The sequence below is a fragment of the Typopeltis vanoorti genome, chromosome 7, assembly GCF_054136105.1.
Source record: "Typopeltis vanoorti isolate ZY-2024b chromosome 7, IOZ_Tvanoo_1.0, whole genome shotgun sequence".
NCBI lineage: Eukaryota > Metazoa > Arthropoda > Arachnida > Uropygi > Thelyphonidae > Typopeltis > Typopeltis vanoorti.
In genome coordinates this window covers 58,854,653-58,874,091 of record NC_143555.1, presented here as the reverse complement: position 1 = coordinate 58,874,091, position 19,439 = coordinate 58,854,653, and the positions used below count along the sequence as shown (strand labels likewise).

The 19,439-nt window shown below is 37.6% G+C and overlaps 1 protein-coding gene across 1 annotated transcript in view; it reads left to right on the top strand.

The window, feature by feature from the left end:
* The window catches only part of LOC150104706 (fat-like cadherin-related tumor suppressor homolog), a 573,066-nt gene that overhangs the window by 501,667 nt on the left and 51,960 nt on the right, over positions 1 to 19,439 (top strand). The window contains exons 26-27 of the mRNA XM_090395611.1: positions 4,498 to 4,570; positions 16,049 to 16,183. Of these exons, the coding sequence (XP_090251737.1) occupies positions 4,498 to 4,570; positions 16,049 to 16,183 (208 nt within the window). The remainder of the gene's footprint in view (positions 1 to 4,497; positions 4,571 to 16,048; positions 16,184 to 19,439) is intronic.

Below are 19,439 nucleotides of genomic sequence, written 5' to 3'. Positions count from 1 at the left end.
AGTACATAGTAGCAGAGAAGTTATACTCATTCAAGATGGGGATGCAAGGAGCAAATAGTGGCAGTAGTTTTGAAGCAATATAGTGTGAGGTAGAGGTAGAAAAGATGAAATATTTAGTTGGGTGTTGCTACAGACCTGGTAATAGGGAGTGCAGTAAGAAAGAAATATATAGGCAAATTATTCTGACTAATAAGAAAAGGTTGATCATTATGAGTAATTAATTATGGTTAATATAAATTGGAATAAAGAGACAACAAGTGAGGATAAAAAGAATGGATTACCTTACTTGAGTTTTTGGGAGACCACTTTTGGTAGTATATAACAGAGAATACACAAGGATCAAAGATCTTGGGTTGGATTATCTCATCAGCAGATGTTATTGTAAAATTGCTATTGCAGGTGTAAAAATTTTCCCCAGTTGATGAAAGTGACCATGAAGTGAATACCCAGGCAGCAGTCAGCCATATGAGGACTTCAGTGAGAAAGAGATGTATGTGGAACTTGATTATGACAAACTCAGGAGATGGCTTGCAGCTGTGTCACGGAATGAGGAACTGGATGGAAAGTAGATTAATGCTGCTCACACCCTTCTCAGGAACTGTTTGGTAGCAATGCTTGAATGCATTCCAAATGTCAGTAGTCTGAATAAAGTATGAAATGGAGGAATGATCAGGTGAGACATGGAAGGAGGTATTATGTAGTGGCTTGATAGGGAATTGCGATGTACAAGATGGCAATGAGAGCGGTGATCTAAGAAAGAGTGAGAGCAACTATACAGAGAGAGAAAGTGGTTTGAATGATAAAAAAATGAGGAATTATTTATAGGAAGTGAGATCGCTAGGTTGCACGCAGTGATACAGAATGCGCAGCGGCAATTAGAGCACCTGCAAAACTCTTTCCAGAGTGATTCGGCTAACGGAAATAACCAGTGTAAGAGTGGGCGAGTTTCTGAAATGAAGGAAAGAGTGTTGTATGGTGACTCGTTATTAAGAGGAGTGTAACTAAATCGTACTTACCGGGTGCGAAATTTAAGGATGTAAGTGAGAGTATTAGAGTGCAAAAACAGAGGTTGAAAGAATTAATAATTGTGGCGGGTACGAATGAATTAAAAGGTGATAAATTTTTTATGAGAGAGGACTTGAAAGTATTGTTAAAGGTAGTGAAAGAAAAGAGTGACAGAGTTAGAATGGTGAGTCTGTTGCCGCGGTATGACAGAGTTTAGGAGTTTAGAAGGAGGGCCATAATCGCAAATGACATTATGCGCAGGTTATGCAAACGGTGTGGTGTGGAATAGGTTTGATGGGCGAAAGGACACTTATACAAGATGGATGGCCTGCATTTGAATGGACTTGGTGTGCGAAGACTGGAAAAAGTGTTGCTGAATGAAGTGAAAATGGATGTGCAGAACCAGAGAAACTAGAACTACCAAGGATGGGGGGGGGAGTGGATATGCAGACATCAGTGAGACAGTTGAGCGTAAAAATGTATATAATGTACCTGAGCCAGCACTAAGGACAAAAAATGGGAATGGGACATTTAGAATAACGCATCAAGATAGGGATGGAACAAAGGGATCACTGCATTTCATGTATACTAATGCCAGGAGTATTAGGAACAAGAAGGAAGAATTTTTGGTCTTGATTGGTTCTTCCTGGCCACAGGTTATTGGCATTAGTGAAACATGGCTGACGAAAGATGACATAGTTAGTGGGATAGAATGTGTGTGTAGGTTATAGTGTGTTTAGGAGGGACAGAGAGAATAAAATGGGGGGAGGGGTGTTATTGATGATAGCTGATGAACTGCAACCAAGGAGAATTGAAGTTGTATTGCAGGATAGTGAAAGGAGCTCATTTGAGGCTATTTGGTGTGAGATTGAGACTGGCAGAATGAAATATACAGTTGGGTGCTGCTATAGACCAGGTGATGGAATAGATGGTGGAGATAGTATGCATAAACAAATTGATGAAATGAGTGGAAGGAGGGTAATTATTATGGGGGATTTTAATTATAATAACATTGATTGGAAGGAGGAGAGGACACATGTGATAGGTGAGAGTGATCATAAGGTCTTGACCTGGGAGGTGGCTAAAGGTGTGGAATTTTTGATTAAGACAGGGTATATGTGGAATTACTGTGCTGGCAAGTATGACAAGCTTAGGAGATAGCTTGGATCGGTGCCATGGCATGTACAACTGCAAGGGCTGGACGTCGATAGAGCATGGGAAGTGGTCAAGGAGCATTTACAGGAGGTTATGGCTGATTGTATACCTAGGGTCCGAATAGTAAAACAAGTAGGGGTTAAATGGATGAATAACACCATTAAGCTTGAGCTGCAAAAAACGAAACAACTGTGGAGGGAATTTAAAGAAAAGGGTGACCTGCAGGAACATAAACGGTATAAAGTGCAGGCCATAAGGGTAACGAGTGTGGTAAAAACAGCAAAAGCCGATTATGAAAGGAAACTAGCTATGCAAGCAAAAGAGAATCCCAAACAGTTCTTTCAATATGCTGCAAGCAAGAAAAAAACTGTACATGGCAAAATGATTTTAAGGAATGACGATGGTAAGGAGGTCACTGAACCAGTCGATATAGTGAAATTACTGAGCACGCACTTTGCAAAAGTATATCATCCAGGTGGAAACATTGAAAAAATGAAGGAGCCATCAGTTTATACGGGAATTGTGATGAATGAAGTGGAGGTGAATAGTCTATTACAGAACCTTAATGTGAATACATCTGTGGGATTGGATGGTATACCGGCACGGGTCTTGCGTGAAGCGGCTAAGAAATTATCAGTGCCCTTGACCATGTTGTTTAATCTGAGTCTCGGGTCTGGTTTAGTCCTGAAGGCGTGGAAAGAGGGGAAAATAGTTTCACTGCATAAAGGAGGATCCAAGACTATGGTTGCAAATTACCGACTGATCAGCATATCAGGAGTTGTTGTCAAGGTCTTGGAGAAAGTAGTCAAGAGAAAAATACAGGAATGGATTGATGAAAATGAGATACTGTACAGGGGACAGCATGGCTTTGTAAAGGGTAGATCATGCCTGAGTAACTTGCTCAAGTTTTATAACAAGGTGACGGCTGAACTGGATAAGGGAAATGTGTTTACAGTGATACTGCTGGACCTGGCAAAGGCGTTTGACAGAATACCACATGGAATTATAATCCGTAAACTACAACATATGGGAATGGATATAGGGTTGGTGAGATGGATAGGTGGGTGGCTGATGGAGAGATATCAAAGAGTGGTTATTCAGGAGTGAAGTCCAAAAGACGGCCTGTGACTAGGGGGGGTGCCGCAGGGTTCTGTTCTTGGACCACTGCTGTTTAATCTGTTCATTAACGATATAGGGAAGGATCTAAGTGGAACAGTTCATTTGTTCGCTGATGATGCAAAGTTGGGAAGGGCAATAGTGAATGCAGAAGATGTCAAAGTCTTGCAGGATGACTTTGATAGAATGGAATTCTGGGCTAAGGAGAATGGATGTCAATTTAATGTGACAAAATGTAAGGTTATGCATTTTGGGGTGAAAAGATTAGCAGCAGTATACCACATGGGTGGAACTGTACTCCAAGAGATTGATGAGGCCAGGGACTTGGGAGTGTTGGTGGATAGGGAGATGAAGTTTAGGGGGGCACATTGCGAAAGTAGCCTAAATCAGCTCATCAACTCACTTGGTTGTTGAAAAATACCTTAACGAGCAGAGACAAGCAAGTTATTGTACCTCTGTACCGAGCCTTGATAAGACCTCATCTTGACTACTGTGCACAGATTTGGTCACCTCGATTCCTTCTTGATGGGGAGGAGGTGGAGAGGATCCAGAGGCGAGTGACTAAGATGATAGCAGGTCTATGGAATGAACCATATGAGAACAGGTTGAAGATTTGTGGGTTGCAGAAATTGGTTGATAGGTGGAAAAGGGGAGATATGATTGAGACATTCAAATTGCTAAAAGGATTCTATAAGATTAATTCAGAGGATATTTTTGAGATCAGGACTGGTGGTGGGAGAACTAGGGGACACCTATGGAAGCTGGGCAAGAGTGTGGTTAGCAGTGGTGTTAGAGCTGGGTTCTTTACTTTTAGAGTGCTAAATGAGTGGAATAAGCTGCCAGAGTCTGTTGTGGGTGCTATGACAGTGAGCGAGTTCAAGGCAAGGTATGATAGATACTATGAGAATGTCGTATAGTTGTGTGGACATGATGTTTAGGGCCTCCCTCGATGAGTCTAAGGACTCCCTGGAGTATCCCAAAAAAAAAAATAATAATAATAATAATAATTATGAAAGGAGTGCAAAGAGCATGCGAGAAAGTTGTATGAGCAGCAGTTTGATAATAAGACCAATAAATAAATAAAGATCCTAGAGAGTTCTTTTGATATGTAGTCAGTAGAAGAAAGAATGATTATAGAAGAATGATGTTGGTTGATGAAAACTGTGGAATGATAACCAGTGTGAAGGATATATTTGAGATATTAAATGAGCTATTTATAAGGTACTTCATCCTCATGAGTGTGACAACAAGCAGAACTTGATTGCAGTGGGAAGGGAAGAGTCACAGACGGTGGGTAAGCAGGAGGCATATGCGTAACTGAGTAAACATGATGTAATAAGTCTGTAGTGCTGATAATACGAGGTGTGATCAAAAAGTACAATGAATACAATGATAGTACTGACTATCGGAGGGAGAGAGAAGCTGAGAGGAACCACATGATCTGGTATCCATCTGTCAGTCACATAATTAGTTTCAAGTTTATCAGTTCAACTCGCTTGATTGTAAATACAGTTTTCCTGTACCTGTATTTTGCATCACTGTTGCAAAAATGGTGATCATGTGACTTCAAACCTGAACTTTTTCCAACACATCATAACAGAAGATGAATCTTGGGTGTACAGTTATGATCCTGAGGCTAAGATTAAGAATTCATAATGGAAAACACCCAGCTCAACTCAGCTAAAAAAGGCAACCAATCAATATCCACGTCAGAGTTTTATTGATTATCTTTTTTTGATTTGGAGAGGATTGTGTGGACAGAGTTTTACCTAGTTTTACCTACCTGAATATCATAAAAGAGTACTGCAGCATTTGTGGAATGATGTGTATCAAAAAACATGGCAGAAGCATATGAACAGTTCATGTCACACATCATGACAATGCTCATTGAAACACATCTCTCTTCTTATTCGACGGTTCTTGTCAGGCAAAAAAAATTACAATGTGCCTGCATCTGCCATATTTGCCTGATTCAGCATCATGTGATTTCTGGCTCTTTCCAAAGTTGAAATCATTAATGGAGGTAAAGCATTTTTGCAACAAAATTGAAATGGCTGCAATAGCATATCTAAAAGAACTAAAGAAAGATGTCTTCCAGAACTGTCAAAAAATGGTTAGAACAAGTGTGTGGCAAGCCAATATTGCTCTAAACTTCAGTCTACTCTCAACCATCACTCTCAGATCCTAAATCTGGGGTAATGGTTGACAGTAGACCGTAGTCAGGGCCAGATTAAGACCCATAGAGGCCCTAAGCCCTTAAAAGATTTCGGTGCCCCATATATATGTAATTCAAAATATAAACAATAATAAACCATAAAAAAATTTTTATTTTTCAAAATGAAACAAAACTTATAGTAAGTAAAAACTTAAGGAAAATAATGTTTATTTTTGTATTCAACTTTATTTAGATTTGAAAAGTTTTCTCCTACTTTTTTTAATTGCAAAGTCTTTGACCAGATCCTCAAAATTAATCTTACGTAACATATCTGCTTCTATACTTAGTAGAGATAAGGCATTCAACCTGCCTTATTGCATAGTTGTTCTGATGGGATTTTTAATATACTTCAACTGAGAAAATGAACACTCAGCTGAGCAATTTGTGACCATTAATGTTAAAAATATACGAAAGGCACTGTCTACATTTGGAAAGGCACATTCAATATTATCTTCTACAATTATTTTATAAAGTTCAGCATGACTGAATCTTGTTTTTACATTTTTTGTTGCACTGAACTTATGGCACACATATGAGTAAAACTGCTGAAGCTCAGCTGAGAAATTAGTGTTCAAGTCCTCTGGGTAAGCATCAATCAGCTTTTGACAACACTGAGAATACTTGACAACAATTTCAGTAGATGATGAAGTCACTGAAGTAGCATTATGTGGCCCATCACTTACAAAAGAAAATCTCTCTGATATTTCTTTGTATATCTCTCCTCTTCTTCTCATCTCAGTTTCAACTTTGTCAACAATTGTGTAAAAGGTGGTGATAAGAAATTTATCTCTGGCATTCTTCTGGAGATGACGGAGATGCTCCATACTTCTGGAGCATCTCTGTCATTGGGTACCTTCTTTCTGATACGTTTGCCAGTTTGAGCTGCCTTGTAATCAACATCTGGTAGCACTTCCTTTGTAGCTGCTTCATATCTTTCAAATTCATTTCGTGAAGTGCACAATTGGTCAGCTAATGATCCATAGAGATCTGCACATGTTTTTAAGTTGACATCCTCATTCTGTAGAACTTGGCTTACCCAAAAATTCAACATAAAAACGAATTCTAGCTCTTGCATCTTATTTGCAATATTATCTGCTTCTCTTCTAGTGTCTCCCTTTTGTGACTGGTCTTCGGCTATACAGTCTAACGCATCTGCCTCCCATCTGGTATCAGAGAGGGATTTTAAGACATTTTCATTTCCAATACAACCTTTAAGAATTGTCCACCAGCTGGTTGAGGCTGAAAAAAAGGTATAGGGCAACCGCACTGTAGAGAAGATATTAACCGCCTCTTGATAGCAGTCAACAGTACTTCGGCCTAACGAATTTAGTGAATGAGCTGCACAGGGCACATATATAGCAAACTTCTTTATTTCTAAAATTTTTATAACGCCCCAACATGTTAGCAGCGTTGTCATAAGACTCACCCCTACATTTTGAAAAGTTTAGCTGACAAACTTTACATAAATACTGCAACACCTGATTTGCCATTTCCTCATCAGTATGACTTTTCATTTCCAGAAAGGTTAAAAAGCGTTCAATAGGCTGTCCATCTTTTAAGTACCTAAGTACAACACTTAACTGGTCGATATGTGACAGATCTGGTGTTGAATCAACTGACAAACTAAAATAACCAGAAGATTTTACTTCATCAACAATAAACACGTGGACCTTTTGAGCCATTGGTTGAATGAGTTCCTCACAGGTGGCTTTGAACAGATAAGGAGGATTTCCTTTGCCACAATTTCCTTATTTCGCAATGTGACCTGCTAAAAATGGATCAAACTGACTTATGAACTCAAGCAGCACTAAAAAGTTCCCATTTTGCAATGATCCAAATCTTTCTTCTGTTCCTCGAAAAGCCAAGCCACGTTCAAGTAACGTACGAATAACAGCTATGATACACCTCAGGACATGTTCCCAGTAATCACACTCTTCATGAATTTGTTTTTCCAACTGTTGTCCCAACCCTACACCTTGTCTGTGAGTTAAGTATGTTAGCATAGAGTCTTGGTGAGTAGTGCTTTTTTCATGTTGATCAATTACAATAGTATTTCACCAGTCACTGAACCCTTCTCTTGTAACAAAATGTGAGAAATTTTTAGGAGCAAACAGTTTACAAACAAAACAATAAACTGATCCCGTTGATGATGAATACAATAACCACTCTCTCTTATTACTCTCACCATTGGCTTTTATCCCAACAAAAAGTTTCTGTGAAGAGTATCTTACTGGTTTGCCACTACTGAAATGTCAGTAAGACTTGTCAAATGGCCCATTGTGGTGTTGACAGTCACTGGGTCTACAAGCAGTCCAATAAGCCACGTCATCAGCAGAGAAATCAAGCCACAACCCTGGATCTTTTGCTATATTTACTTCATCTTTTGCAGACTGAATCATTTCACCACCATCACCATGGCCCACTAAACTTTCATTTTCAGCAATTATTTCAACCTCAGAATGTTTTGTAAAGCAACTTGCATCAACATTTGCAGTAGAGATATCAAGAGAATTTACAGACAAAGTGAGGTCAGTAGTGAGACATGTGCTAGATGAACCTGCTTGTGACACCTTGATGATTCCATATTTTGATTTTGAAGTGATCAAAGTGGTATTTGTGTCCACTTCTGATGACGGAGATTGGCTCTGATCAGAAATTGGTATTTAATGTTGTGGAACTTGTGTGAAGAAATCAGTCAGCTTTGCAGTCTTGGAATCTAATTCCAAAGTCTCCTCTTGTTTCTTTTTTGATAGTTTTTGCTTTTGTGTACCACTTAACTGAACACATTTCATCTTGGTTCTTGGGAAATCTGTTAAATACAGAAATAAAAAGATCATTTTGTTGAATATTAGGTGGCAATCAACACAGTTACACATATCACAGGCAAAATCATACGAACAATTTAATTTTCGGCTCGCAACTGAATCTTGTGCTTTCGTGCTTTAATTAACTCTTGTTAGTCGCACTTCTGCGACAGCTAGGCCTTTTACCGGAGGCGCATTTCTGAGACAACCACGTGATTTGTTTTATATTTGCTTCTAGAGCCTTTTATAAGACATAATTTATTAAAACAAGACCTAAAACAGATAGGAAAATAAAAAATAAAATGGTTATGTTAATTATAAAAAATTACCTCATTTGATGCCAGAAAGCGTCGTGAGTGATAATATGGTGTAAATGAACCATCATGCATGTTGTTAGAGTTTTATTAGGCCTTCTACACGTCATTATTTATTGAAACAAAGTAGGTAACAGTAAGAAAAGATAAAAACAATGAAAAACTCATTAAAAGTTAATTTAAATTAAATTTGTCATCTTACTAAAGCAGAAATTCTGGGGTGCCCCCCTTTCCATGATGCCCTAAGCACGTGCTTATTTTGCTTAATGGTTAATCCAGCCCTGACTGTAGTACAGTGCCATCAATATAGTCCACAGCCTTATATTTCTGCACTCCAAAGATTGCACTTATTAATATTAAAACTATAACCCCATTCATCTGTCCAAACTAAAAGTCTATTGAAATATTCTTAAAGGAAATTAACATCAGCAGTGCTACTTATAATTCTCCCCAACTTTGCATCATCAGCAAACAACTGAAGACACTCAGTCAGTCCACATGATATATCATTTACAATCAAGTTAAACAACAGGATCCTAAGAACTGAACCCTGAGCCATGCCTCTGGTTACCCTCCATTTTTGAAACACAACTTGCTTGTATTTTTCAGAGAGCCAGTCCATCTAACTGATATACTATCCATTCTTATCCTTTGCAGCTTGTATACAAAGTTATCATGTGGTAATCCATGAAATGCTTCTGCCAAGTCCAAGAATATCACTATGTGATTCTCCCTTATCTAACACATTGCTAAAACAGGAACACCCTTTACAAATTCATGTTGACCATCATATATTCATCAACCCAATCCTGTATTCTATTCCTAACTCTCCAACACCTTAACTCTGCAAACTGGTTACAGTTATATAGACTGGTCTATAATTGGAAACTTCTGTCCTATAACCATTCTTATGGAGCAGTACTAATTTGACTTCTTTCCACTCCTTAGGAACTCTGCCCACTGCAAGACTTTCATTAAATAACCAGAATAACCAGAAAATAACTGCAAAAGAGCTAGCACATTCTTTAAAAATATGTGGTGATTTATTCCCACAACCTTAACATCTAACCCAAGCAACATTTGATGCATCTGATTCTTTAATCTTTAATTCTCCTAATACTTGCCTCCCTTCTACATGTTGCACAGCATCATTCACATTAGTATGATATACTGATAAAGTGTTCATTAAATAATTCCACTGTATCATTTGCAATGGTCGTTCTGCTACCTTACTTATCCACCAGTGCCAACCTGCTATAATTATTTTTTTCTCTTGCTTGCCACATAGTAGAAACATTCCATAGGATTATCTTTCATCTGACTAGTCAAGTCAAGAAGAGAAGTCATTTTTCTGACCTCCAGTTTAGATCTTCATGCATCTGTTCACTACAATCTGTATTGTACCTTCACCATAACTTCTTTTGCCACATTGCTTGCTTGATTTCACTCTTCATCTATTTTCCTCCTACTCAAATTACTTGCTTAAGTCTTGTTATGCAGTTATACACTGCTTGTGTCATATACTGCCTTAGGAATTCCCATGCACTGTAACATCTTTTCTGCATGGCTTATCCAATGTATTGATGCTAGTTGAAACATAGCTCCTCATAACCACCCACATTGTAACTCCACATATATCCATTATTTTTTGGCAGTAACCTTTCTTGTTTTACCACTTCCCAAACAATTAGACCTCATGAACACTCTCACCAACTGCTGGCAGTGTTAATACTCAAAAACAATCACATCTTGAAGATGTCACCAAGTCCAACACTCTAAAACCTCAACCTCAAGCCGTTTCTGTGTCACATGTTGTTTAAGGCAGTTATCCTTCAGAAATTCAACAAACTCACTTCCTTCTTTCCATGTTTATTTTGCTAATTAATTACAGACAGGGATGGAGAGCAGATTAATGCACTGGATTGGAGACTGGCCATCTGTTAGATATCAGCAAGTTTTATGTGGAGAAATGATATCCCAGAAGGGGGAAGTCACTTGTGGAGTGTCCCAAGAATATTTTGAGGATATTGCTGTTTAATATATTTATAAATGTTATTGGGAAAGGCTTGAATAGTGATATGCAGCTATTTGATCAGATCTTCTAGCCTTGCAAGAAGACTTAAACAGACTTAACCTGGGTGAATTGGCAAATGAGTGAATTAACAGTTCAATGTTGCAAAATGCAAAGCTTAAAATTCAGGAAACAAAGATGGGATGCAAAGTATGATATCAGAGAATCAGAATAATCATCATTACAATAATCAGAATAATCAAAATATCAGAGAATGATTTGATCAAGTGAGAAGCGAAGTGGAAGAGCAGGAGAGTAGGACAGGAGAGATTGAAGAGTTGGTTATGAATGAAGACTTCAGCAGCATGATATAGAGAATGAGAGAACAGGTGTGCAAGATGGACTGGGAAACGGGGAGGCTCAGAGTGGACACAGTATGAGAAAGGTTGACGCTCCAACAGGATGTGAATGTGTAGACAGGAAAGAAAGGGGATGACCTGGGATCAAGAGGAAACAGTTGGATTTGAAGAGAGTTCTAAAATGAATAAGGAGAAAGAGAAATGGGTTGAGTTGAGCATGGAGAAATCACATTGAATGAGTGGTATCAGTGGAACTAGCTATAGATCCCGTAATGAGCTGCTTTGTTTGTATACAAATGCTAGGAGTGTAAGAAACAAGGCAGATGAAATGGTTGCATTAATTGATTCTGTTCACCCAAAAATTGTTGGAATAAGTGAGACACGGCTGGATGAGGATGACATTCTGATAGGAATAGAGATGGAAGGGTATGATATGTTTTGTGAGGATAGAAAGGGTAAAAAGGGAGAGAAAGTGCTATTGATGATAGAGAAAGAGTTATGTCCATGCAAAGAAGAGGTGCACGAGGGAAATAGTGCCATGGCTTTGAGGTAGTATGGTGTGAGATAGAGGTGAATAGAATGAAATACTTGGATGCTGTTATAGACCTGATAATGTGGATGGTAGTCACTATGAAATGTATAATCAAATTACTCAAGAAAATAAGAAAAGGGTGATTATTATGGGTGATTTTAGCTATGCCAATATAGACTGGGATAACAACTGGAAATAAAGAAAATGAGTTTCTTGAGTTTTTGAGAGACAACTACTTCAGAGAGTATGTAACAGAGGGCACACAAGGATTCAGGGTCTTGAATTTGATCATCTCATCATAATTATAAATGAGTGACCATGAAGTGATAAGGTGGTTGCCAGAAACCACCTTATTCCTGTATTCCTGTGCGAACCTCAGTGAGAAAAGGATATATGTGGAACTACAAGGGTGGTGATTATGAAGAGCTCAGGAGACAGCTTGCAAGTGTAGCATGGAATGAGAAGTTAGCTGGAAAAGAGATCAGTGCAGCTTGGGGGATATTCAGGAACTATCTGGTAGAAGCAATGCCTAAATGCATTCCAAAGATCAGAAGGTTCAAGAAGGTAGGTATGAAATGGATGAATGAAGAGATTAAGCATGCGATATAGAGAAAAATGGCATTATGGAGGCAGCATAAGAGAAGTGGTAACTAATTCCATGAGTATTACAAAGACCAGGCAAGATTTGGTTGGTAAGGGTAGCAAAAGTGAGGTATGAGCAGCAGTTAGCTAATGAAGCCAAAAAGAATCCTAAGGAGTTCTTTCTGTATGTAGTCAGCAAAAAAAAAAAGAATGATTATGGAATGATGACATTGATTGGAGAAAATGGTATAAGGACAGCTGTTGCAGAAGGTATAGTGGAGATACTTAATGGGCAGTTCATAAAGATCTTTCAATCTTGTGAATGTGACTTCATGGAGATATTGAGAGCAGTTGATGATGGGGAGGAGAGACGGGCTGTAAGTGAGTAGGAGGGCTATGGGGGAGTTAAGCAAACTTGATGTTAATAAGGCTGTGGGACTTGATAATACATCACCATGTATTCTGAAGGAATGTACCAGTGAGATGACATCTGCTTTGACATATATTTTTAATATGAGTTTTGACTGGGTCAAGTTCCTAAGGAGCGGAAGGAGGGCAAGATAAAGAGGATGTGAGCAGGGGAGTGAGAAGCAGGTTTTTTGCATTCAGAGTTGTGAATGAGTGGAATGCCTTGCCTGAGAGTGTTTTGTCTGCAAAGAATTTGAGTGTGTTTAAAGTGTGGTATGATGAGCTGTGTGTGTGATAAAAGGATCTCCTAGATGAGAGTCTTTGACTCCATGGGGTTTTGGGATAAAAATAACAGCAACGGTGAGGATATCTTAGAGAAGGAGTGGGGTGGGGGAGATGAGAGATCCATGGATTATGGTCATTAGGGACCTGAAATTTCGAGAACATTTTGCTGAAATTGTGAGGACAGCACCTGTAAATTATAGCAATAATTCAGAAGACACTGACATGTAGAAGTAAAGATATTATGACCAATTATATATTTGGTTTAATCCTAAAAAAAAAAAACTTCCAAAAATTTGCATTAAAGATATTATAATTCCTTTGTATAAGGCTTTGATCAGACTGTATATGGATTACTATGTACAGATTTGGTCAGCTGATTTTTAAAAGGATTTTTATTGTCAGAGACAATTGATTAAGGTAGTTCAGGTTTCTCTAGAATGTCGATTATAAAGACAGATTGGAGGAATGGAATTTGCAGAGTCTAGTGGATAGCAGGATGGGATGGGATGAGGGGACATGATTGAGACAGAAGTTGGTAAGGGGTTATCTGATTAATGTGGATGAGATTTTTCATAAAATAGGTGGAGATGGCAGATAACAAGAGTCCATCCCTAGAAGTTGTATAAGGAGAGATTGAAGGGCACATTGTGTGGAGTATGATTGGTGAGTAGAATGCATTGCCAGAGTTTATGGCAAATGCAGACACTGCAAATTGATGAGAAACATGTTACAGAGGGGCTACCTATGACAAGCCTTAACTTCAATGAAGTCTGATAACAGGTGAAGTTGTTGTTTTTATTATACCAAAGTAACTAGCGATGCGAGATTATATCACATGTCAGGAAGGAAATATAATTAATACAGTTGCTAAAAGATGATGAGTTATATTGTGAGTTGTGTAAAATTTGTGGTTTTTTATCTGTTTTATTGTGTTTTTAACCTTAGAACATTACTGTATTAGAGTGTATTAGTGTAGATTTTGGTAATTTAAGAGTATTTAGGATCTTTATAACATTTTTATCATGATATTTATTGCGATATTGTTGCCATGGCACAAACACAACAAACAGTGGTGGATTGGAATTTGCAGGATTTTATTCAGTGCAGTATGTGTGAAATGCATTCAACGAGAAAATTAAAGAATATGTGGAAGGAAATTGAAACTGGAGAGAGATTATGTATTAAATGTTCCAAAAGTGAGTGTCTCTTAGGTGAGGAGAATGCAACAAATACCGATGATGAGATGGAAAATGATGTTATTAATTATTATTATTATTATTATTATTATTCATGCCTCCATGGAGTCAAGAGACTCATCGTGGGAGGTCGTTCCTAAGAAACACAAAGTCTGTCAAGACTCATCGATGGGAGGTCCCCTCCCCCCTAAGAAACCCAAAGTCCATCATACCACTCATTGAACTCATCAACCGTTCTCGCTCTCACCACTCCATCAGGCAATGCATTCCATGGTTCAACCACCCTCCATGCAAAGAAACCACTCCTCACCCTCTTGCTCACAGTTTCCTTTCGTAACTTCCAGGGATAGCCTCTTGTCATCACTCCTTCCCGCTGTTCAACCCAAGCGAAAGAACTCCCCAGTGTCAACCCTGTAACCACCTCTCAACAGTTTAAAAGTCTCAATCATATCACCTCTCCTTCTTCTATCCACCAAACTCTGCAGTCCACATTCCCTCAGCCGATCCTCATAACTATCATTGTACAGTCCTGAAACCATCTTTGTTATCCGCCTTTGTACCCTTTCCACAGTTAATTTATCTCCTTCAAATCTTGGGGACCAAATCTGAGAACAATAGTCCAAGTGTGGTCTGATCAGGGTCTTATACAATGGAATGATAACTGTTTTATCTCTGCAGGTCAGTGTCCTTCTCATTATTGCAGCAATCCTCTGTGTTACGTTCACCACCTTTGCAATATGTCCCCTAAATTTCAGGTTTCTATCAATCATCAACCCCAGATCTCTTGTCTCCAGTATAACTCCTCCCATAGAGTATGCAGTGTCCCATCAATGTTTCCCAAACCTCAAGACCTTACATTTTGTTGCATTAAACTGAAACCCCCATTCATTTGCCCATCTATCTAGCTTATTCAAATCTTCTTGCAGGGCTGCCGCATCTGCACTATTACTAATAATCCTTCCCAATGTCAAACATGCGGCAAAAATAGCTGCACTTTCCCTGCTTGATCAGATTCATTCTCTACACTCATTACTCTCCCTTCCAGCAGTAGTCTCTCCAAATGACTCACACCAAAACCATTCAAATGTAGTCCATCACTCTTATACAGTTCAATTCTTCCTTCAAACTTATTCCAAACATTAATGTAAATTAATTTTTATATATGTAAATGATATGTAAACTTTTGTCTTACTAATTTACTAAATGGAAGATTGCATTGTCCAAAATGAAAATCCTGAGCCAGAGATGGAAACTGAGAAATATATTTATTTTATTAATATAATTTACTTAAATATTTATTTAAAAATTTTAAATTGCATGATGACTTGGATAAGTTTTAGATTTTACACTTAATTTACTATTATGATGTGACACTTCCGAGGACCCATCATGGGAGGGCACACTTATCCACCACACACACACAACTCACCAGGGATTACTTTCTCTTCTTTGGAGCCACTATCAGTAGCACACTCAGGATTTAATCTTGGGTGGAAAGCAAGTTGAGTAGATAATTTGAGAATACACACTACGCATCGCATACGACCTATGACTGAGCATCTACAACGATCGCTAATTCATAATAGTATAGAAATAGAAGACATGACATCAACATAAATATTTTTTTTAAAAAAATGAATTTTAATTAGAAAAGATTTTTGGAAAATTTTCTAGTGTTTTTTTCCCTTTTTCTTTGGGGGGAAGGTTCCTTCCCCCGGGGGGTGCACCACTGACCACTATCATCCCAGATGTATATTTTAGAAGGCTTTCCAGCAGTTCTTCTCTCGTCTACATAATAGGCACTGGCTTGTTACAAAGCTATCTTAAGTCCTACCCGTAGGACTTAAGATATACCTAATATCACCATTTAAACCATAAGATTATCTACTGGTTGAAAAACTTGTTTTTTAAATCTTAAATAAAATGCTAGAAAAAACTACAATCAAGTTTCTTTCAGACAACAATAAAATAAAATTTAAGACACACTGATTTAATATGCAAACACTGTGAAGTGTGTCCATGTTAAGTCATTTAACCAATTCTTTGGCTTTTTATATTTTTTTCAGATGCTATTCCTAACATTACTGGTATTCAGTCCCCTCTTGCTGTGAATGATATGTCTACTCCTGCACCTCCACCTCCAGGATATGGTACAGTAAATTCCTCTGTAAATAACTTTGGCCTTGAAGATGAGGTGACAGGTGAGCAACAAAATAAATGAATATATATTGTTATAAGAATGACCTCAGTATACTTTGTGATGCTGTACTTTATATTCAGCTGAATAAGTAATAAGAAATAATATGCTAGGAACTAGAAGATAGTGTTAATCAGTATAGGAATAGGGAAAAGAGGATAATACTTGAAGAGAAATAATCAGTGAAATTTGAAATGAGAATGAAAGAGATTGGAAGATTATGCTAGTAGATTTTCAGAACTTATGTAAATAAATGAAGAATTCATAATTTAAATATTTTATGATATGGTGAACATCAATTATCCAGTCTTCAGTTAAATGACTCTTGAATGGGGGTAGAGTCAAACCTGGTGCAGCGCCATGTAACTTCCTTCAGTTATCTAACTAACACATCTATCAGATAATTCAAGGATTACTATATTACTAATGATTATTCTACTTTACATCATATTCAATGATGCTAATCAATTAATGATGTTATTACTGTCGATGCTATCTACTAAGAGACTGGTATATCACAGTAATGAACTTTATTTATCTCCAGACCATAACTAGGTAACAAGAATGAAAGTGAAAAGAAAATAGTAATTAGATTGAGATTTAGAAGGTAAGCCAGCATTACCTTGGTTGATAAATAAGTTTACTGAGAACTTGGCAGAACTTTGGCTTTGTTTGAAGTGGTGTTGGATCTAATATCCACTTTGCCAAAGTAATTATAAATTATTTATTTACGGAATTTTCCATTTAATATTTTCGGACTGGGGTTACTCGCGGATAACTGAAACCCCGGATATCGAACCTGCGGATAAGGGGGGGGGGGGGAATACGGTAGTTACTTTCAGTATACTTGAGAACTTGCCTTGTTTTATTCAATGGAAAAAAATGTGCTTGTATTAGTTAGTATTAAAAGTTATTTTTTAGTAGCGGGCACAAAATATTTAGGAAAATTTCCCGTGGATTTGGCTGCAAAAAAAAAAGTTTGATATGCTGTTGGCACACTTTCCCTCAATGAGTCTTTGGACTCCCTGGAGGTGTCAAATAATAATAACTTCCAGTAGGATGAAGAGGCTGGAGTTTTCTTGAGAAAAGTCTTGCTCTTTGCAGTCGCTAAATACAAGACCTTCATGGAGTCAAAAGACTCATTGCAGAAAGAAAACACTGTTACACAAAAGCCCATTAAACCATGCTTTAAACTCATTCAATGTATGTAATTATGGTGAATGTATCTGCATTCACCATAATTTCAGGCAATGCATTCCACTCTCCATGCAAAGAACTTGCATCGAACCAATTAGTCCATAAAACCATAACCTCTTTGCTTCGGCATGTCAGTGTCCTCCTCATTATTGCCATAATCTGTTGTGATGTTTCTACAGTTTTAGCAATGTGATCCCTAATTTCAAGTCTGTCCACCATCACTCCCAGATCTCTTTCATCTTCAAAATTATCCCATTAATTATATACTCTACATCCCAATCTTGCCTACCAAATTGCAAGACTTGACAAACTTTACAACATTTAACTGAATGCTCCACCACATAGTCCAAATCTGTTCTACTTCTCATAATTCTTCCCAACTTTGCTTCATCAGAAAACAGCTGCATATCTCCAGATAAGCTAGTCCCAATGTTATTAACATAAAAGTTAAACAATAATGGTGTCTCAAAACAGATCTTTGTGGCACTCCACTAGTGATCTTCCTCTTATAGGATACCACTCTTCCATACACAACATGCTATCTGAGAACCAATAAGCTATCCAACTCACTGGTCTGTTATCTAATCCTATCTGTTTCAGTTTAGCTACCAGTTTGTGATGTGGCAGTCTATTAAAGGCCATGGAAACATTCAAGTAGAACATAGCACATCTCCTATAAATTAAAGATACCAAAAAGTTATATTCTTAGTATCAAGTGAATTTTTCACCTTGTTGTAGTATGTAAGCAGATTGCTAAAACATGTCTTCCCACTAACAAACCCATGTCATCATCAAATTCCTGACATCTACCCTCAAGGGGTGTACAGGATATGATAGTACTACATGAAAAACTTACATCATTACTAACTTCCTGTCTACAATTTTCCTCCAAATCAATCTGTTACCTGTCAAGACTCCAACATTATCAGAGCGTATATTTCTGAATTCTAAGACGCTTTTCACTGTATCAATAAACCTATATTCTGACCCTTGGAATGTCGAGTATGAGGAAAGATTGAGAAGATGTAATTTGCAGAGTGTGGTGGACAGGAGGAAGAAGGGAGATATGATAAAGACCTACTAGTTGGTAAGGGGTTGTTATAGGATCAATGCTGGAGAAGTTCTAGAGAAAACAGTGGTAGATCGGGGAAGAACCAGAGGTCATCCCTGGAAACTGTATAAAGAGGGTGTGAGTAGGGGAGGGAGAGGCAGGTTTTTTTCGTGCAGAGTTGTAAATGATTGGAATGCCTTGCCTGAGATTGTGGTGTCTGCAAGGAGTTTGCATGTGTTCAAGGCATGATATGATGAGCTGTGTGTGTGATAAAAGGACCTCCCAGATGGGTCTTTGACTCCATGAGGTCTTGGGATAATAATAATAATAATATATCTTGGTCTTCCTCTGGGTCTTTTTCCTGCCAACCTGGTAGAGAACACTTGTTTTGCAAATCTTTCCTTTCCTCTCTAATTCTGTTTAAGTGACCATACTACCTGACAAACCCATGTATCATTTAAAAAAAAAAAATAAATGCTGCCATTCTCTAACACTTTAACAACAACTCGAAACACACACAGAATGGCCTATAATTTATAGCCTCAGTCTTATCTCTCTCTCTCTCTCTCTCTCTTTGTAAAGTGGAATAATTTGTAATTTTTCCCACCTCCCATTCTTTTGGGATTCATCGTATTGCAAGACTTGTGTTAAACAGGTGTGCCAAAGGTGCCGTTAATGCTTTAGAGCAGTGGTGGTGAACCTTTTTATGTGTGCATGTCAAAAGTTTACAAATCAAGTTGCAGACATGCTGGGCAGGTTTTAATAGGGGAAAAATTAATAGAAAACTTATTTATTTTTTTAATAATATATATGTATATATATATATAATATTTTATTTATAATATTTATTTATATATAACTTTATAATATTATTAGTGTAAAATTGATTATTGTATTATTAAATTGATTTTAATGATGTTGGTTTAAAAAAAAAAAAAAAAACGGTAGTGAGAAAAATATTTATACATTTTCACTATATTTCACTATATCCTAGTACATTGTAATTTAAGGA